Genomic DNA, 21,361 nt, shown 5'->3' with positions numbered 1-21,361 from the left:
CTTTCTGCCAGGCTCAGGACCCAGGACTTCCTTAATTCTTTCTGCCACTGAAGGCTTCTGGGCAGGGGAAGAGGTGGTCAATGCTTCGTTTCCATTAATACTGAGAGGGCCCACATGGATCAGCTGTGAGCGCAGATTCCAGCACTGAGCTGGGGTTCAGATCCCACCACCTCCTACTCCTCCAGAGACCTTGCACAAATGATTCCCCTCTCTGTGCCTCAATCTGATGGTCTCTGAAATAGGGATAATGAGACTCCCACCTCATCGAGTGGTTTGAGGAAGCCATATGACAATGCAATTGTTATATTTGACATGGCGCTCCGGCAGGGCAGGGAGAGGGTGACCGAGGCAGCAAATGGCTGCAGAAACCAAAGCAGGGAATGCTGAAGGAAAGGTGGAGAAGACAGGAAGTGGTGCAATGAATGAGATAAAGGAGGCAGAAATACAGAGGGTGGAAATGGCCTGGAGAAGGCAGGGATGTGAGGCCTAAGAAAGGGCCGAGTCCCCAGGGAGGCTCTGCTTTCTTCATGAGCAACAGCTCAGCTCAGAGAGAGCTGCACCCTCAGACACGGGGACCCGGGAGGAAGGTCGGGCTAGGGGATGACGGGTAAGAAGAGGAGCGGACCCTTCCCCTCATCTGCCTGTCTTCTGAGATGCACATGGCCGGTCACATGGGGTCTGTGTCCCTGGGTTACATGTATTCTACACTCTGTGTCTCCCCACTGCTCCCACATCAAGACCACGTCTCGGTTGTTTCTGTCTCCTACGTGCCTGCACTGTGAGATGTCTGCTCAGCAGTGTTCTGACAGGAGAGGGAGGGAGGGCTGAGCTTTTGAATGATGGATGAAAACACAGACGATAATCACATTTTTGTTACCTGCTTCAGATTCAGGAGGAGAATAAAACTGACCATCAGAAAGACCTCCAGGTATGAGTGCCGCCCTGTCTGAAGCATCCTGAACTATCAGGAGTCCTGGAAGGGAAGAAATTCAGAGGCTGAGAGTGACGTCACGGTTCTGGTAGCTTCTCTGCGAGGTTAGGCACAATAAAATGGTGTCGTTGCTATGCTAAAAAAGAGAAAAACCCTTGCCAGAAAGAAAATCTTTCAAACAAAAAATAGGTTTTGTTATTACGCTATGAACCAGTGCTGTGAGGGCACATGGCAGCAGACTTAAAAACCTGCCTGTGACTCAGGGGATTCTTTGATTCAGTATTTAGGGCCTCTTTCCCTGGAGAACACTTTCCTCCCTGCAGAAATCACCATAATCAAAACCAAAGCACAAAGGAAAACAACCTGGTAAGTCATACAAATGGCCTCCAGTATTCACTTCGTTAGGGAAATAGCAAATGTAAGGCACAATAAGTGGAGAGACTTGTATAAATGTGGAAAGCGTCAGTAAGATGGGGAAGAAAGATTTATTATTTAAAAAGGTCCCCGCAGAAAAGGGAATTGAACAAACACAGAAAAGGGGAGGAACTGATGTGGAAGCTCAGGACGGGCGCCCGTGAGCACAGGGAGCATCGGCGGCGAGTCTCGTCCGGAGCTGAGCGAACACGAGAGAAGCTGGAGGAAGCCGCGGCCGAATCGCAGGTGCAGGTGTGAGCTCACTGCCTGCTCGTGACCGTGAGCATACCCGCTGCTCCACGTTTTCATCGACGCCAGTTCTGCCCTGTTAGTGCCTTTGAACGTGGTGGCATCACTCTCGCATTCAAGCCCCAGTGTATTAACAGCTGATATGCTTTCACCCAAACTCGATTTGATGTTTATACACAAGTCCAAAAGCGACTTCCATTAGCTGTACCTGCCCTGCTCCACAACAGGTTTTCATACAAGCACAGAGGACACACGACAGAAGACTTATCTAGGTCTGATTCAGGTGTTTAAAATGCACTCTTGAACAATAATTCTGTTCTTATAGATTTCTACTCTGTAAATGAGATTACTCAAAATAAATCCATTTCCATGTTTACTCATTCTCCATTATCCCTTGAGGTTACAATCATACTTCACTTTCTCTAGGACATAGGACCTTATTTTTCCTATTTTGCAGGGCAATCTGAGCCAGACGCATGAAGGACATAACCACGGCACGTGGTAAAAGGCCTGGGTCTCTGTACTGAGTTTCAAACATGTCACCACCAGAGGGCAGATGTGGCCCGTGGGCTTCCACTCAGGCCATCATGCAGAGAGGAATTCTAGCCCCATACTGAATCATGCAGCTCAGTCCATCACTGGGCCTTCCTGGTCAGTATCCACATGAGTCCACGCAGGAGATGACAGCCGCCCCGCAGGGCTCATGGTCACAGATCGCTAGGAGTCCCTCTGCTACTCACAGGGGGAGGTGGACCCTGAGCTGAGCACACATGTCTGGCTGCTGTCTTCCCCCTCCCGCCCTCTGGGTTCCTCACTCACCCAGCACTCTCCCCCACCAGGCACCCCCTGTGCTAATTGGAGCCCCTTCCAGGCCACCGCCTGCTGTAAGGTAGCAACGTGAGACTTGGCAGGATCGCGGACTCTGAGACTTACTGTCTCAGCTCAGCCTATCGTGTCTGCCATCCCTGTGTCCCTAAGGAACAGTCCTCTTCGGATGCACAAAGTGCTTGGTGTCCTGGGACCGCCATCACTGGGGATAAGGAGGTGCTGGCTGTTTCTGCTGTCTGTCCCTCTCACCAGGGCTCACACTTTCTTCCAGAGAAGTCTGGCCTCACAGCTCCAGAGAGGAGCCACGTGCTCTCACATCCTGACCTCCGCCCTGCTCTGGATTTCTGCTGGGTCCTCTGCACGGTGGAGACCCGAGACCCGCCTACCCCACCCAGTGTGGCTCCCTTCAAATCTGACTTCCAGGCTCTTCCTTCTGGCTCGGTCCCCAGCCCATCTGAGGAGCCTAACCTGAGAGACACTTACTGTTTTCCTCTTCCGCCTCTTGAGGTAACACTTTGAAATCCAGGAACCACGTCTCAATCCAGGCAAGGAGGAACGAAATGATGGGTAGCACGTAGCCGAAAGCCCCTTGAGAGAAAAGCTGGAAGGACAGACGTGACCAGGAGAGGGAAATGCAGTTACCAGGAGCTCACACTGGAACGTGAGCCTTCGCCAGTATAGACAGTAATTGTACAGAAAACGTGGGAGGCTGTACCTTTGAGAGGATCACTTTTGCAAGTAAAAAGGCACTGGTCACTGCTGTCGTCAGCTGAAAGACACATAACCCAGCACCATTCGAGTTAGACATTTTACGCTGGGAAGCCCCCTCCTCACAAAGAGACCTGTCGGCGCCAGAAGCACCTAAGGCCTGGAGCAGCTCTGCCAGCCCGGGCCCTCCCACATCACCCTGTCCCCAGCCCCTAAACGCAGACGGGGCCACAGTGGGCTTCTCCGTGGTGCCGGATCCCTGACTGGCTGCTCATGCTACCCCTCCTCCCTCGGTCTAGCAGGTCAGCAACCTTCTGCTCTCGGTCTAGCAGGTGACCCTCCTCCCTCAGTCCAGCAGGCTGGTGTGCTGGGACACTCAGGTTTGTCCCCCACAAGGTCCAACCTGCAAAGACCTCTCCCCACAGGAGGGACCCCTGGAATACAGAGCCAGGGCTCCCCCCTGGTGGTTGGGGAGCCCAGAGACAATCCCACGGGACCTGGGCCTTGTCCTTCCTTCCCCCAACTAGGATCCTAGCAATGTGACAGCTGACCAGTGTGATGCCCACAGTAGCCTTGACTGACAGAATGGAGGTCAGGGGACATGGGTGTCAAGCTCAGGAAGTATTAACCAAGTGCGGGGTCAGCATTGTTAGCAAACTGCCACACACACACACACACACACACACCCCAACCAGGTGAGCTACCTGGAGGAGGAGGCATTTTAATTCTGACACTAATGAAATTTACAGTCTGACATTAAATGCAATGTAGTACTAACGTCCGTGTGTCATCAAACATCTGACAACCTTCACAATCAGCAATGTCTTCTTACACGAGCCGCATTTTGTTACTTTTCTTACTGACATGTTTATAGTTATAGGTACATAAAATTAATAGATCATATAGAACAGAAAAGTCCAGTCATTGGTCTAATGTCTATAAAAGAGAATTCTCAGTATGTTTCATTTTATTAACTTTTTTCCCTACATGAGTCAGTACTCAACATCAGCTCATCAGGAGTGAACATCATGACTTTTCTCTCCACCAGTGCCCATTCAGTTTTCTTATTGTATTCAATGTAGAAACAGTACAACTTAGTTTGTCATTTTTGCAGTAACTGAAAACTTCTCTACCGACTTATTTCTGAATATGGTGCAGGGATCTTCTACGGAAATGCCAGGAGACGCCGAGTGATTGACGAGTTCACAGAAGTCTAGAAACACTAATGCCAGGATCAGCGTGGGTGAAAATCTCAAACTGAATATAACAAGAAACGGTACAGGGCTTTTATAATATTGGAGAAGACAAGTTTTTTTTTAATTTTTTAAAAATTTATTCACTTTTCAGAGACAGAGTGTGAGTATGGGAGGGGCAGAGAGAGAGACACACACACTCAGAATCCAAAGCAGGCTCTGAGCTGTTAGCACAGAGCCAACGTGGGGCTTGAACCCACGAACCATGAGATCATGACCTGAGCTGAAGTCAGACACTTAACTGACTGAGCCACCCAGGCACCCCAGAAAGATAAGTTTTCTTAAACAGGACTCCAAATATGCAATGTATGTGGTAAAAAAAAAAAAAATCTGGCTACAAAATTGAGAATCTCTATTAATGAAAGTGCTTTAGACAAAGTTTAGACCATTGATAGATTAGCTGAGGATAGTTGTGAAAGTTAAAACTCGTAAAAGATAAATATCTAAGAGATAAATTCATTAAAATCAACAAGTAATTAATAAAGATTCCTAAAATCTTAATTAATTTTAATAATTTAACGTATATAACATTTTATCTTTATTCGTATGGATGACATAGTTGTACTAACATAGTATAGTAATATTTGCTTCATGTATATTTGTTTTTATAAGAATAATATATTACTGTTAATAGGAAATATAATTATAACTAACATCTTTATTTGTCTGACACTTTCCTAAGTGTTCTACCTGTATTAAATTATCTAAATTTTAGGGGCGCCTGAGGGGCTCAGTTGGTTAAGCGACCAACCCTTGATTTTGGCTCAGGTCACGATTCAGGAGATTAAGCTCTGCATCAGGCTCTGCTTGGAGCCTGTTTGGGATTCTCTCTCTCCCTCTCTCTCTGCCCTGCCCCCGCTTGCTCTCTGGCTCTGTCTCAAAATAAATGAATAAATGTAAAATTAAAACCACAAAATTACTTAAATTTTATAAGCCAATAAAGTATTTGCTGATTTCCCTTTTTGCAGACGAGGAAGCTGAGATTCAGCGCATTGAGAACCGGGTCCGGTCACATGGCCAGGAAAAGTGGGCCCGGCCGTGGGCAGCCTGGCTCCTCTGGGTGCTGTAGCCTCTGCCACCGGCCTCCTTTCTGCTGCGCCCAAAGGACACGGACGGCCAAGTGTCCGAGGGACAGACTTCAGTGGGTGCCAGGTATAAACAGAGACCCTCAGCTTCCTCATCAGCGGCCCAGGGCAATAACCTGCTGAAACAATGTGATCCTGTTTGGTGGCCATCAGGTTGGTAAAAACTATGATGTCAGATAATAAGCACAGTAGAGACAAGGTGTATGTGTATTTCCTGGCAGCCGCAACCCCGGGATGACGTTCCCAGGGAAACGCGACTCCCAGCATGCAGAGACCCTGAGGTGTGGGTGCCAGCCTCGCTGGTGACAGCCAGTATGAGCAACAGGACAAGTGCCTGTCACTGGCGGTGGAGGGATTCATGCAGTGGCTGCAACCAGCAGCAGAAGGAGCAGCACAGAGGAGCAGTGAGCCTAGTGGATGGACAGATGGACAGATGGATTGACAAGAATGCGATTCCATTTATATAGATGTAAAGACGCATTATTCACGAGCAATTCTCTGTAGTTTTCACAGCTACATAAGACCCCAAATATACCAGTCAATCCTCTCATTCAAGGCTGGGGAAACGGGGGGCTTGCACAGAGGAGATGCTGACCTAAAACTCCCAAGCACACCTGAGTACACAATTGAAAAGCAGGTTTCCTGCCTAGGTTTTCTGGGCTCTTCCACTCACTAAGCTGAGTTATTTGCTCTAGTAGACTTCACTTACCTGGGCTCCAATGCAGAGCATAAGGTGTAGGACATACCTGCAATGGCCAGCAGGGAGTGCTAGAAGGCAACATAGATAAACATGAACTACTGTAGTGTGTAACCTCGGGAAGCACATTATAGAAAAGGAATGCGAAGTATGACAAGATGACCCTTTGCATTCACAGCAACAGCAAAATGAGGACAGAAATGAATCCCTGAAATACAAACATCCGAGTGGGTTACTTAGGTTACTTAGGGCACAGGCTTTGAGAGCCTTGCAGAACTGAAGTTCTTGCTGTGCTCTCTCTTAGCCAGGCGATCTCCAGGAAGTTACTTAACTTCCCTGATCCTCTGTTTCATCTGTAGCATGGGATGAATAACACCTACGTTACGCTTGCAACGACGGAATCAATATGTACAATGTTTGATGTGCAATAAAGTGTATTTGTTATTATTTAACAGGCCAATGATTTCTGTTATGATCTTTTAAAACAGTCTCTCACAGAAGGCAATGAACTGTTAATTCACAAGTGCTAGAGGAAATTTCTACAGGTTCTGAGGTCCAGCACTGTTAACTGAATGATTGCGCTTCAAGAACAGCTCACGCTCCTTGCTTATTCCAGAGTTCTGCAATCTTCCTGAAATTTTCCTCATGACCCCTACTCTTTAGAGCTTAAAAGAAATGCTCTCTCTCTCTTTTGCTCCCTCAGCCCCTCTTAAGGTAAGTTTTGCTGACTGAATACAATCTAGTACTAATACTATGTTCTTTTCAGGGCTGTAGCTCCATGGTTTTTCTTGAACATTCTGGTGGAGGAATTTCTCTTGTTGCATTTTGTTTTCAGAATTCTCTTTCTGCTCTTGTGTGCTGGCAGATGCATACATTCTTGATTTTGAAACCATGCCCCATCTGGCCCAGCAGGGATTTTCCAGGACCGCAGACATGTGTTCTTGCCTGGGATGGTCTGCTCTCGGAGCTGCTCCTGTGACAGCCTCATGTCCCCTGCACGTGGTCTCTGAGCAGAGGATTGTCAGCCAGAGTCCCTGCCCTTCCTCCCTTCCTGGCTTCGGTGATGACACCTGTTACTATACTCTTTTTTTGCTAATTGTCATTATTACCGGTGGGAGATGATGGCTCATTGTGGATTTGCTCGCATTTGCCTGAATTTCAGATAAACAAGAAATAATTATGTAGCTTAAAAATAATTATGTGGTTTATGTCCAAATATTGCGTAGCACTTCGCACTTTTTTTTTCCATTAAATCTGATGAATCTATGCAAGGCTACTTTTTCACTTGAGGAGCCACAAAAATCTTCTCTCAAATTAATTTGCTACACGCACACACACACACACACACGCACACACACACATCCATTTACCTTGGAGGAGAGAGAGTCAAATGCAGACCAACCTAACTGATCCTAATGTTTTTCTAATAAGATCGGTTAATGATTAGCACGTTTGCTCAGCTATTTAAAGGAATTCAATGTGAGGAATGTCCAAGGAGCCTGATGGGCATCATTTGTAGACTGAGAATACTAATATGTGCTGCATAGAACTGTATTATTTCCAAGGATGCCGAAACCGAGGTTAACGTTTCTAAGGGGCCTGGTCCTGTGCCTCACACGTAGTGGGCGCTCTGATGCAGTTATTTGTTTTGATATGACAAATGATAGGTCCACTCAATGAGAAGTGCCCACCGTAGAGAGGAGGGAGGGGGTGTCTGAATCCTGCCTCAGCTGCTCATGGTCCCGTGATATTGAATGGGCCACCTGCACCGGGGAGCTATTTTCTCATCTTTAATGACGAGGAACAATGAAACCTCAGGAACGAATGCTTTCTTTGGCCAGGAAGGAAGACCTTCCTCTGCCTGTTGGTCCTTCTAGCGGGACTTGGAATCAAAGTGATGAGACAGATTGATAGGAGAAAATCAAATTTAGTAGGCATAAGCATAGGGAAATTCCAAAGACAATGAGGCAACAAGAAGCTTAGGGGAGCTAAGGAGAGCAGAGGACACAAAGGGGCCAGGAGCGGGAAGGTGAGAGGAGCTGTTTGGAAGAAAAAGCTTGCCCAATCATGCAGGTAAGTTCCTTAGGTAAAGGGGAATCTCTGTTAATAGCTCTCTTGCTGGCACAGGCTCCCCTTTCCAGTGTAATTTGCTGTAGTTGAGGGCGAGGCACAGAGATTTTCCTGCATCTGGTGGGTTTTATTACCTTTAATTCAAAATCATCTTTATGGCAAAATAATATTTATGCCGTCAGGGGAAGCTTGCCTTGGGCCCCTACACTATTCATTGTTAAGTGTCTAAGCTTCTGGGGTTTCATAGCAAAGTGGACTCTCCAGCATGCTGCTCAGGACTTGGTTTTTAAAGAGAAGTTACTCATCTTGGGGCGCCCGGGTGGCTCAGTCGGTTAAGCGTCCGACTTCAGCTCAGGTCATGATCTCACAGTCCGTGAGTTTGAGCCCCATGTCAGGCTCTGTGCTGAGCTCAGAGCCTGGAGCCTGCTTCGGATTCTGTGTCTCCCTCTCCCTGTGAGGCATGCTCTGCCCCTCCCCTGTGCATGCTCTGTCTCTCTCTGTCTCAAAAATAAATGAAAACATTAAAAAAAAATAAAAAGAGGTTACTCATCTAAGAAAAGACGTGATTTTTTAAAAAAATTTTTATTCAACACACAGTGTTATAAAGGTATAAGTGGAAGATTGAAGAAAATATTTTATCCACAGTCCACTCATCAAAATATATCAATGTCTTTCCTCTTTTGGGCTTTCAGGTTTGTCCCGTTCACCGAAGGTTGACATCATGTCTCTATCCATTTATTCCAAGTGACCAAGGGAAGCAGTCACACTGGACGAGATCTCAGACTCTCTGCTGGGCGGAGGGGAGCTGCCCCAGGTGAGGCGAGCACGCCAGCCTCTCAGAGGTTAACCGAGCAGGTCCAAGCTTCAGCACCTGGCCCTCTGCACAGGGTCTGCCTGAGTCCACACCTGCTGTGACCCAGCTGCCTCTCCCCTGGGGCTGAGGTCTGGGGCCATCAGAGCATCATGCAGCAGCGGGATGACCTGGGAGGGCAGGATGTCCTGCTCCCTCAAGTGCTGCCCAGTTTCTCTCTTCCTGGGGACAGCAGGGTCCTGATCAGAACCCTCCACTCTTCTCATGAGGGTTGGGTGAAAGCTTTGACTACTCTTTCTGCCCTGCTCCAGAGTTTCCCTCTATTATTTTTTAAACATGTGTCACTGTTGGAGAAATGTGATCCTTTAGTGCCACTTACAGAAGAACACAGATGCACCACAGCAAGAAGAGAGGTAGAGGAAACGAAAGCCATTGTCACTTGTTGACGTACATTTTTGAGCCCAAGATGGAGCCCCTCCAGCACAGGGTGCCATGTAGTCAAACCTAGACTTAGGTACCTTTCCCGTCCCAGTAAATGCTACCCTTGACCAGAAACACCATTTATTCCATCCCAGCCAGTGCCCAAACACCAAGAATCGAAAATCTAAGGTTCATAAAACTCCCTCTTGCCCATAATCCCTGGGGAAGCGTGCTCTGCTGTGTGTGAGGCACTGAAAGCCCCAATCCATGGATTATTCCTTTGAATAAAAGACATCACACTGTACAAGATAAATTGTTTTACTTTTGTCATTTGACACATTCAGAGGAGTCCTTGTCTGGAGATTTGGGACAGGCTTTATTAAAGAGTCTTGGCCAACCGTTTTGAACCTTCAATCTGAGCAGTATTTGAATAACACTGATAACCATAATGACAGAAACAGAGTTTTAAATGCGGACCATGTGAAATAAAATTTATTTTCATAAATCAATAGACGGTTGTGGATTTTCTCCTCCAAAGTAAGATTTCCTTATTGGTGACCATGTAAAAAATAGAGAAAGTAGGAAGAAAAGAGTTCACCTGATTTCTCCCCACCTACATTGCTTACCTAATATGGAGACTCTTCCCACCTGCCATTTTGCTGTGTACGTGTTTCCCCCACTGTCACTCTCTTTTCCACTTAACATTTTTAGCACAGCTGCACAAACACCTGCTTGAGGGTCTGAGTGATGGCCCTGAAATATTCTTTTAGCAGAGTATTCTACTCAACTCTTCACCAGCTCAGCACAACATTAGAGCCTGCACTTGGGGACACTTGAGACTTGAATCTTGATTATAGTTCAGTATGTCTCCCTTTCAGTTTTTACCAAATGGAGTTGCTCAGGAGCTGGGTCTGGTCATGGGTGCTGAAGGACCCAACCCTCTGGCCCCGCCAAGTCCCCTTTCTGGCCGTCTCCCTCTCCCTCCAGGCTGTCAGCCTATAATTAGCATAACTAATTACCATAAATATATCCAGGGTGCCCTGATACACTTGGCATAACTGAAAAGGAACCTGCATTTCAGTCGGAAGTCAATGCTCCCTTTATTTCTTTAAATTTCATTTCAGATACGTTCCTCAGCTGACCCTTCACAAGGCCCCGCCTTTACCATTTCTGAGGATCTGACCCTGGAACCGCAGGACCTGGTCCCGCCCCCTGGTCTGCACCGCCCCTGCTCTCTTCCCCCTCCCTCCCACTCTCCCTCCTTTCTCTCACCAGTATCTGCTGGCACCACCTGGAAGCAGCAGCTCAGACCCTCTCCTGACCTCTGCCACTCACCCAGGTGGTCTCCTCCCAGCAGGTGCAGCCACTATGTCACCCTGGGCTTCTGTCCACCTGCCAGGACTTGGAGCCAAGCTGGGTCTCCTTGCAATCCTGTGCGCCCTCCTGTTTCCCGGTAAGTCTGGACTCCCTCCCCTGTACCCAGTGTGGGGGATGGCCGGGAGCCTCAGGGGTTTCCTCCAAGCAGCCTTGTGGAGGTCAGACTGGAGCAGCCAACCTTGATCGTGGCACGCGCTGGCAGCTCGGCCATCCTGTCCCACAGGGCTAGAACCAAGTTCAGTTATATCCTGGTACTGCCACAAGGAGGGCAAGTCACAGTGACCTTAAATAATGGGACCAACATTATGTTATCAAATTAATGCTGAATAAAGTCTAAGAATATGTTCAGAATCACGATTTTCAAAGTTATGGTATCCGTTACCAGTTGCCCACACATCCTAGTATTGTGGGAACATTGACGTCCATTACCTCAGAGCCACCTGGTAAAATCTCAATTCTAAAAATTTCCAGGCATGCCTGGAAATCCACGTTAACTGTTTTGTATCAGGTCTTCTTCATGTTCAGCCCCGAGAACGGGCTCAGCCCTAACTGTCTCACAGAAATCTTGTATTGCTTTTGAATTTTGTTTTAAAATGTAGTTTAAAAAGAACTCACGCATCTTAGAATGTTAAAAATCACTGCGTAATATTGAACACTTATAGACAACAGGTGATGGTTAGACAATCTGATGGTTAGAAAGACCTGGAACCAGTTCTGTCTTGATCACTTTTCTCCCTTCCTCTCACACAACCTTTGCTTCTTTGACAAAACAGCACCTTTTTCTGCTCCCGATTCCCACGGACTCCATCAGCCAAGTTAGAGGAAAGGTTCATGCTTGGAGAGCTCAAAGCAGCTTCTTGGGCTGAGTGTGGCTTTTCCCCTGTGGAGGACAGATACCAAGTGCTACAGAGAGTGCTCAGGACTTGCTTTATGTCTCTTTTACCCAAATGCAGATGCTGGAATGAAATCCTCTGAAGCGTATTACACACAGTGATGCACACAGCTGTGACTGCATTCAGCAAATGTGGTCTGGCACCTTTACTGCCTGAAAACATGATCTGCATCCTTCCGTGTAAGGTTGCTAGAAATTGGCTTCACGTGATCTTCACCAGGAGACTGAGAAGATAGACTTTCACTTAAGACTTTGTGTATCCCTGTCTTTGCGGGCACTGATGTCCCTCCTGGTCAAAGGACAGGAGTGGGTGCTGAGGGGCATAAAGGGTGGACTTCGTTGAATGCCTTCTGTATTCCCCTTAGAATTGATTTTCCTCATTTCTTTACCCTGCTCTGTGCTCTAGGAGGCTAACGCCCACGGACTGCACTAATGGACATCTTTGTTGTGACTTCCACTGAATGTCGGCCAGTGAGAGTTGAAGTTCAAAGGAACCATGACCTCATCATTTGACAACAATTTCCATTCCTTGGGCACTAGACTTCCAAACCTGTGGATCCAGGGCCCTGGGAGAAAAGAAACAGATTCTTCTAGTGGGTTAATTGGTATAAAAAGGAATGGCCACTCCCACCTACACCTCTTGGGTCCCGAGCACAAATTCTGTCTCTGGGGTAGAAGGCCCTATATGTTGGCCCCAGGGGAGGATGCAGCCAACCCAAGGCCACCTGTCAGGAGGGAACCCTGAGCTCACTCTGCTCCCAACTCCCAGCCTCCTCCTGATGCTTCCACTGACTGCTTCCAAATAGCAACCAGAGAATAAGGAAACCCATCCATGCGGTCCATGAGGGTCCACCTCGTAATGCCCAGAATGAGGTAAAGAAAGATGGACAGTCCATCTGGAGGAGCAAAAGGAAGAAATCAAGCAGATGGTCACTTAAGTGGGTTATGTTTTCCACCAAATAAGTAAAATAAGCTGAGGAATAGGAGGCCACTTTGAATTTGCTTAATGTTTGTTAACTTTACAAGAATATACATCGGCATTTGTGAGCAAATTTGGGTTGTCTCAGACCTGCTGCCCTACCCAGTGGAGCCTGGTCAGGACACTATGAGGGCCACTCATGAATCCATGGCTAAGGGTCACAGTGGGCACGCATCTGAATGAGTTCCTTTGTGGACATTCTGCCCCAGGACCCTTCCTGCTAGTGGAAGGGAAAAGGCTAACAAAAATCACATATCTTCTCTGTTTAGTGAGCTAGTTTTAGCAGAAAGTGTCAGGGAAAATACACGGAGAGCACTCAAAATCCCATAACCAGACTTAAACACTCACAATGTGCAAAGAGGATGATGCTTTGGAAATCTGTAGCTGGCAGAGTTTTATTTTCCCATATACATCATGTCACTGGGAGCCTTTCTCAGGTTACACCAAACATTGACAGATACCATCCACAAAAGCAGGCAGTGGCTGTGCCCAGAATAAGCTCATTTTAAAAGTTAATCATGAGTTGGGGCGCCTGGGTGGCTCAGTCGGTTAAGCGTCCGACTTCGGCCCAGGTCATGATCTCGCGGTCTGTGAGTTCAAGCCCCGCGTCGGGCTCTGTGCTGACAGCTCAGAGCCTGGAGCCTGCTTCAGATTCTGTGTCTCCCTCTCTCTCTGACCCTCCCCCGTTCATGCTCTGTCTCTGTCTCAAAAATAAATAAACGTTAAAAAAAAAAAGTTAATCATGAGATAGTGAGTTTGAAAGTCAAATTTAATTGGAAAAAAAAAGGGATTTTCTAAATTTCCCAATCTCCTATTTGATACATTGGTATGCAAGCCTAGCAAATTAGGAACACAGAAATTCACTATTGGTGCTAGATGCAGATAAGTGGGGGCGTGGTGTCCACAAAGTTTGCACGCACCCCGAGACGAAAGGCTAGGGGTTGGCATGTGGTGTGAGATGTTGGGGAGAGAGAAAGTGAAGGTACTTTCTGGTTCCCTTGTCTCTGAGAGCCTTGCCCCGCAAAGGATAGAAACTTCTTCAACAGAAACCCAAAACACGGCGGGGGGGGCGGGGGGAGAGAACCTGAGAATATCTGCCTGATGTCAAGCTCTGGAACACGGCCCTAGAAGAACACCACCAACAGTGGAGACATCGGCACAGACCAGCCCAAACCAGCCCTGACTGTCCCTCCGGGCGGCACGGGCTGGTGACCCAGATGCTTCTTAGCATCTGTGAGAGGGTCAGGGCGCCGAGGGGACCACAGGAGGCAGCAGCTGGGATCTGGATGAGAAGCTGAGGTGGGAGCTTTGCATCCCAAGCCATGCTGTGAGTTGGTAGGGGTGGGTTCGGGGCTGGTACTGCACAGGACAATTCAGAGGGAGAGGCTGAATCCAGAGAGTGGGGCCAAGGGCTGGAAGAGGGCGGCAGGGAGATTGTGAGAACTAACTCTCCTCCCGGGTGCAGTGATGACATCCTGGGGTGAGCAGGAGGCAAGGAGACAAAAGGATGAGGAAGGGGACAAAGGAGACAGAACTAGCCTGAAAGGGGCTGTTCTAAACCAGAGGAAACTGTCTTCAGTTCGTAAGCTTAGTGCCTCCTCCAGCATCAGAAGGAGGAAGAGATGACATGTGTGAGTTCAGCAATGATGACGCTCCCGTCCCCTGCCACGCACCAGAGATGTAGCCTGGGTTTGCTCTAACCACTGCACCCTGCTCAAGGTGCCTGCGTGAGGGGGGAGGGGGCACCAGTGGGGACCACAATCTATCCCATGCCCACCACCCTCTATGCCGTGAGCAGGGCTGCGTCAGCCTGGGAAAAAGTGCCTTTTTCTAATTTTCTGTCCAGGTTGTTCAGTGTTTTAATTAGTAAAAGGAGACTTCTGTGCTAAGGGAGGCCCTGTTTAGAAAGTAGTAACTCCATAGAGTTGTGTAGGCAAGATACAGGGTTTTTACAAAAGTAATCCATGAAGCTTCCTGAGCCTAAAAAAGATAAACTAGTCTGCAAAAATAATTGTCAATGAAGTAATGAAAATAGTATTGTTTGAATCCGGTAGACCAAACTTTAAATTCCAGAGCACAGAGACAGACTGACAGTCATGAGAAATGTACTAAAACAACAACCACAAAAGCCTGCATTTGTATCAACCCCAGGGAGCCAGCAGGTGCAAGTGAGAGGAGGAGGTGAGCTGGAGCTTCTCCAGAACCTTCTTCTGTGGAGCAGAGATGCCAACACCCACCCCAGGGATGGTGTGAGGTTATGAGATTAGAAATCCAAATGCTTAACGTGCAGCCTGGAGGAAGGACTTGGCAGTAATTATCAGTATTTCTTGTCCTTTTCACTTCTGCCTCCATTTCTTAGAAGGAAATAATTGGGACATTTACACACAAAAAAAAAACCCTTCCTTGATTCATTTTGTAATATTGCTATCTGCACAAGATATACCTGTGTCCACATCTCTGTCTCTGTCTCCGTCTCAATCTCTATCTACGTATCTGTGTCTATGTCATTATCTCTATCTCTATTTTTCTCTGGCTCTAGCCCTAGCTCTATCTCCATCTCTCACCTATGTCTCTATCCATTTACTCCTGTCTATCTATCCAGAAATGGATTCATGGGATTGATGTTCCCACCACCTGACAAATATTCTCCAGACAAATCAGAAACCTCAGAAACTGCATGGATGATGCCCCTGCTTCCATGGCAGCCTCCTGCACCAGCTTCCCATTGACCGGATCGCCTCCTGATGACAGCCGCTGTCTGGGCTTGTGGAGAGCAACCTGAGTGTGTCAGGGACCCTCAGCAATTCGTCCTGAGATTTCCAGGGAGTCTGGGTGACACAGGCTGCATGACGAGGGGACTGGGATGGAGGGAGGGCAGGCGACTGCGGTCCCAGACGGGACTCGAGGGCCAGGTGCTGCGCCACACGAAGGCAGACGGAGGCTGGTGCTGCTGGGATACAAGTGCCCGGAGGAGCAGCCTTGTGTGCGGTTCTGTGACCTCGCCAGGGTCTGCGCGTGCCTGGTGGGTAATGCAGCCTCGGAACCCACTCGCTGAACGGATGTGTGAATAGATGAATCTTAGGGAGCAGTACTGAGCAAGCACATTCAGGGTACTTCCTGTGATGAATCCTCAACCGTGCATTCTAGAGCCTTGAGAGACATACGTACACACAGACACATACATACCTGTGTGCGCATACATGTAGGCACATTATTATTACAGAGTGGTATGTAACATGTATGTTACACATACATACTATGTTATAATAAGTTTAAATGGAAGAGAAAAAGTATCCTACTTAAGAACATAGGTTCCAGACATAGATCCTCTGCTGCATCCAGACATAGATCTTCTGCTGCAAATTACTATATTTTTTAATGTTTTATTTATTTTTGAGAGAGAGAGAGAGAGAGAAAACATGAGTGGGGGAGGGGCAGAGAGAAAGAGGGAGACATAGATTCCAAAGCAGGCTCCAGGCTCTGAGCTGTCAGGACAGAGCCTGATGCGGGGCTCGAACTCATGAACTGTGAGATCATGACCTGAGCCAAAGTCAGACGCTTAACCCACTGAGCCACCCAGGTGCCCCTCCCTCTCTGTTCTAAACCAGTAAAGGATTTCAGTCTTTTAACAGGAAAATGGCTTCCTTACAGTTATATCATTGGATAGTCACAATCACACAGTAATGAGAGAAATCTGCTGATGAAGTGAGTTACCAGCCCTATTTTGCAGGATGATTTGGGGTAAATACTGTGGGTCTCTTCCTCTGGTTCTTAGCTGTGTGCTCAGAGCACCCCTTCTTCTTACTGCGACAGCCACCAGATCTGCACTGTGATCAGCCCCATATTCAACCACCTCTCCTGACAAGTGCTGGCAGAATGTTGCTCCTGTCCTGGCTCATCCTGGTGGCCTCCCTTGGCAGCGTGAGTGGCTCTACCCACGGGACATTTCATTCAGTGAAGAAAGGTGATATTAAGCATCAACAATCTAGTCGCCCATGTGGGCAGAGGCTGCCCACATGGTCATTCAAACTAAGTTGACAAATTCCACCATGAGCTTGAATTCTTCAGGAAGAAAGTATGGACCTCACACCCCAAGCTTTTCATTAATGGAGAACAAATGTGTACTATTTTAATAAGTGTCAAAATTTCACTAATTGTTGCTTTTGGGTTTTTTTTTTCAGATACAAATGCAGACATTTTAATAACACGACGCTTACCATCCATTACCAAGAAAAAAGGAAACACAGCATTTTTAGTATGGCAAATAAAAACAGGTGTCTTAAGGAAGAATGTAAATATATAGTCTTATTGACAGAGGCCAGACCAGCCTCTAAACCAAATTCTTTTTTTTTTTTTTTAATTTTTTTTATTTTATTTTTTTTTCTTTTTTTTTTTTTTTATTTTTTAATATATGAAATTTACTGTCAAATTGGTTTCCATACAACACCCAGTGCTCATCCCAAAAGGTGCCCTCCTCAATACCCATCACCCACCCTGCCCTCCCTCCCACCCTGCCCTGCCTCCCACCCCCCATCAACCCTCAGTTTGTTCTCAGTTTTTAACAGTCTCTAATGCTTTGGCTCTCTCCCACTCTAACCTCTTTATTTATTTATTTTTTTTCCTTCCCCTCCCCCATGGGTTTCTGTTATGTTTCTCAGGATCCACATAAGAGTGAAACCATATGGTATCTGTCTTTCTCTGTATGGCTTATTTCACTTAGCATCACACTCTCCAGTTCCATCCATGTTGCTACAAAAGGCCATATTTCATTTTTTCTCATTGCCACGTAGTATTCCATTGTGTATATAAACCACAATTTCTTTATCCATTCATCAGTTGATGGACATTTAGGCTCTTTCCATAATTTGGCTATTGTTGAGAGTGCCGCTATAAACATTGGGGTACAGGTGCCCCTATGCATCAGTACTCCTGTATCCCTTGGATAAATTCCTAGCAGTGCTATTGCTGGGTCATAGGGTAGGTCTATTTTTAATTTTCTGAGGAACCTCCACACTGCTTTCCAGAGCGGCTGCACCAATTTGCATTCCCACCAACAGTGCAAGAGGGTTCCTGTTTCTCCACATCCTCTCCAGCATCTATAGTCTCCTGATTTCTTCATTTTGGCCACTCTGACTGGCGTGAGGTGGTATCTGAGTGTGGTTTTGATTTGTATTTCCCTGATAAGGAGCGACGTTGAACATCTTTTCATGTGCCTGTTGGCCATCCGGATGTCTTTTTTAGAGAAGTGTCTATTCATGTTTTCTGCCCATTTCTTCACTGGGTTATTTGTTTTTCGGGTGTGGAGTTTGATGAGCTCTTTATAGATTTTGGATACTAGCCCTTTGTCCGATGTGTCATTTGCAAATATCTTTTCCCATTCCGTTGGTTGCCTTTTAGTTTTGTTGGTTGTTTCCTTTGCTGTGCAGAAGCTTTTTATCTTCATAAGGTCCCAGTAATTCACTTTTGCTTTTAATTCCCTTGCCTTTGGGGATGTGCCGAGTAAGAGATTGCTACGGCTGAGGTCAGAGAGGTCTTTTCCTGCTTTCTCCTCTAAGGTTTTGATGGTTTCCTGTCTCACATTCAGGTCCTTTATCCATTTATTTTTGTGAATGGTGTGAGAAAGTGGTCTAGTTTCAACCTTCTGCATGTTGCTGTCCAGTTCTCCCAGCACCATTTGTTAAAGAGACTGTCTTTTTTTTTTTTTTTTTTTTTTCAACGTTTTTTATTTATTTTTGGGACAGAGAGAGACAGAGCATGAACGGGGGAGGGGCAGAGAGAGAGGGAGACACAGAATCGGAAACAGGCTCCAGGCTCCGAGCCATCAGCCCAGAGCCTGACGTGGGGCTCGAAATCACGGACCGCGAGATCGTGACCTGGCTGAAGTCGGACGCTTAACCGACTGCGCCACCCAGGCGCCCCTGAGACTGTCTTTTTTCCATTGGATGTTCTTTCCTGCTTTGTCAAAGATGAGTTGGCCATACGTTTGTGGGTCTAGTTCTGGGGTTTCTATTCTATTCCATTGGTCTATGTGTCTGTTTTTATGCCAATACCATGCTGTCTTGATGATGACAGCTTTGTAGTAGAGGCTAAAGTCTGGGATTGTGATGCCTCCTGCTTTGGTCTTCTTCTTCAAAATTACTTTGGCTATTCGGGGCCTTTTGTGGTTCCATATGAATTTTAGGATTGCTTGTTCTAGTTTCGAGAAGAATGCTGGTGCAATTTTGATTGGGATTGCACTGAATGTGTAGATAGCTTTGGGTAGTATTGACATTTTGACAATATTTATTCTTCCAATCCATGAGCAGGGAATGTCTTTCCATTTCTTTATATCTTCTTCAATTACCTGCATAAGCTTTCTATAGTTTTCAGCATACAGATCTTTTACATCTTTGGTTAGATTTATTCCTAGGTATTTTATGCTTCTTGGTGCAATTGTGAATGGGATCAGTTTCTTCATTTGTCTTTCTGTTGCTTCATTGTTAGTGTATAAGAATGCAACTGATTTCTGCACATTGATTTTGTATCCTGCAACTTTGCTGAATTCATGTATCAGTTCTAGCAGACTTTTGGTGGAGTCTGTCAGATTTTCCATGTATAATATCATGTCATCTGCAAAAAGCGAAAGCTTGACTTCATCTTTGCCAATTTTGATGCCTTTGATTTCCTTTTGTTGTCTGATTGCTGATGCTAGAACTTCCAGCACTATATTAAACAGCAGCGGTGACAGTGGGCATCCCTGTCGTGTTCCTGATCTCAGGGAAAAAGCTCTCAGTTTTTCCCCGTTGAGGATGATGTTAGCTGTGGGCTTTTCATAAATGGCCTTTATGATCTTTAAGTATGTTCCTTCTATCCCGACTTTCTCAAGGGTTTTTATTAAGAAAGGGTGCTGGATTTTGTCAAAGGCCTTTTCTGCATCGATTGACAGGATCATATGGTTCTTCTCTTTTTTTTTTGTTAATGTGATGTATCACGTTGATCGATTTGCGAATGTTGAACCAGCCCTGCATCCCAGGAATGAATCCCACTTGATCATGGTGAATAATTCTTTTTATATGCTGTTGAATTCGATTTGCTAGTATCTTATTAAGAATTTTTGCATCCATATTCATCAGGGATATTGGCCTGTAGTTCTCTTTTTTTACTGGGTCTCTGTCTGGTTTAGGAATCAAAGTAATACTGGCTTCATAGAATGAGTCTGGAAGTTTTCCTTCCCTTTCTATTTCTTGGAATAGCTTGAGAAGGATAGGTATTATCTCTGCTTTAAATGTCTGGTAGAACTCCCCTGGGAAGCCATCTGGTCCTGGACTCTTATTTGTTGGGAGATTTTTGATAACCGATTCAATTTCTTCGCTGGTTATGGGTCTGTTCAAGCTTTCTATTTCCTCCCGATTGAGTTTTGGAAGAGTGTGGGTGTTTAGAAATTTGTCCATTTCTTCCAGGTTGTCCAATTTGTTGGCATATAATTTTTCATAGTATTCCCTGATAATTGTTTGTATCTCTGAGGGATTGGTTGTAATCATTCCATTTTCATTCATGATTTTATCTATTTGGGTCATCTCCCTTTTCTTTTTGAGAAGCCTGGCTAGAGGTTTGTCAATTTTGTTTGTTTTTTCAAAAAACCAACTCTTGGTTTCGTTGATCTGCTCTACAGTTTTTTTAGATTCTATATTGTTTATTTCTGCTCTGATCTTTATTATTTCTCTTCTTCTGCTGGGTTTAGGCTGCCTTTGCTGTTCTGCTTCTATTTCCTTTAGGTGTGCTGTTAGATTTTGTATTTGGGATTTTTCTTGTTTCTTGAGATAGGCCTGGATTGCAATGTATTTTCCTCTCAGGACTGCCTTCACTGCATCCCAAAGCGTTTGGATTGTTGTATTTTCATTTTCGTTTGTTTCCATATATGTTTTAATTTCTTCTCTAATTGCCTGGTTGACCCACTCATTCGTTAGTAGGGTGTTCTTTAACCTCCATGCTTTTGGAGGTTTTCCAGACTTTTTCCTGTGGTTGATTTCAAGCTTCATAGCATTGTGGTCTGAAAGTATGCATGGTATAATTTCAATTCTTGTAAACTTATGAAGGGCTGTTTTGTGACCCAGTATATGATCTATCTTGGAGAATGTTCCATGTGCACTCGAGAAGAAAGTATATTCTGTTGCTTTGGGATGCAGAGTTCTAAATATATCTGTCAAGTCCATCTGATCCAATGTATCATTCAGGGCCCTTGTTTCTTTATTGACTGTGTGTCTAGATGATCTATCCATTTCTGTAAGTGGGGTGTTAAAGTCCCCTGCAATGACCACATTCTTATCAATAAGGTTGCTTATGTTTATGAGTAATTGTTTTATATATCTGGGGGCTCGGGTATTTGGCGCATAGACATTTATAATAGTTAGCTCTTCCTGGTGGATAGACCCTGTGATTATTATATAATGCCCTTCTTCATCTCTTGTTACAGCCTTTAATTTAAAGTCTAGTTTGTCTGATATAAGTATGGCTACTCCAGCTTTCTTTTGGCTTCCAGGAGCATGATAAATAATTCTCCATCCCCTCACTCTCAATCTAATGGTGTCCTCAGATCTAAAATGAGTCTCTTGTAGACAGCAAATAGATGGGTCTTGTTTTTTTTATCCATTCTGATACCCTATGTCTT

The 21,361-nt window shown here is 45.8% G+C and overlaps 1 protein-coding gene, 2 long non-coding RNA genes and 1 gene segment (V, D, J or C); 2 read left to right on the top strand and 2 right to left on the bottom strand.

Annotated features, from left to right (window-relative positions):
- The window catches only part of LOC109268035 (T cell receptor gamma constant 1-like), a 244,969-nt gene that overhangs the window by 104,158 nt on the left and 119,450 nt on the right, over positions 1–21,361 (bottom strand).
- Positions 701–3,438, bottom strand: LOC128775594 (STARD3 N-terminal-like protein). 2 transcript variants are annotated; one of them, XM_053897659.1, is made up of 3 exons: positions 3,138–3,438; positions 2,906–3,023; positions 701–973 (listed from the first exon to the last, which is right to left on the bottom strand). In XM_053897659.1, the coding sequence occupies exons 1-3, from the start codon at positions 3,228–3,230 to the stop codon at positions 792–794; spliced, it is 393 nt and encodes a 130-aa protein (XP_053753634.1). In that variant the 5' UTR covers positions 3,231–3,438; the 3' UTR covers positions 701–791. The 2 variants fall into 2 exon arrangements, 1 of the variants encoding a protein (XP_053753634.1); XR_008420418.1 differs by having other exon boundaries at positions 973–1,067; positions 3,138–3,432.
- LOC109268037 (uncharacterized) lies at positions 10,478–13,072 on the top strand. The gene is made up of 2 exons (XR_002080431.2): positions 10,478–10,919; positions 11,797–13,072. It is a non-coding gene; the product is annotated as an uncharacterized LOC109268037 (long non-coding RNA).
- On the top strand, positions 13,982–17,060 carry LOC128775596 (uncharacterized). The gene is made up of 3 exons (XR_008420419.1): positions 13,982–14,049; positions 15,317–16,635; positions 16,896–17,060. It is a non-coding gene; the product is annotated as an uncharacterized LOC128775596 (long non-coding RNA).

This window comes from Panthera pardus, unplaced genomic scaffold (assembly GCF_024362965.1).
Source record: "Panthera pardus isolate Hobbes unplaced genomic scaffold, ASM2436296v1 HiC_scaffold_8, whole genome shotgun sequence".
NCBI lineage: Eukaryota > Metazoa > Chordata > Mammalia > Carnivora > Felidae > Panthera > Panthera pardus.
Note: the sequence above shows the minus strand (reverse complement) of the source record. Positions and strands in the feature narration are given on the sequence as shown.

What these genes read in the sequence shown, in the direction of transcription:
- LOC128775594 (XM_053897659.1), bottom strand. Translation starts at nt 3,230, where the DNA reads ATGTCTAACTCGAATGGTGCTGGGTTATGTGTCTTTCAGCTGACGACA. An exon ending in CAAAAGTGATCCTCTCAAAG is followed by an intron (nt 3,024 to 3,137) that starts GTACAGCCTCCC and finishes CTGTCCTTCCAG; the next exon opens with CTTTTCTCTCAAGGGGCTTT. An exon ending in AGAGGCGGAAGAGGAAAACA is followed by an intron (nt 974 to 2,905) that starts GTAAGTGTCTCT and finishes CTTCCCTTCCAG; the next exon opens with GACTCCTGATAGTTCAGGAT.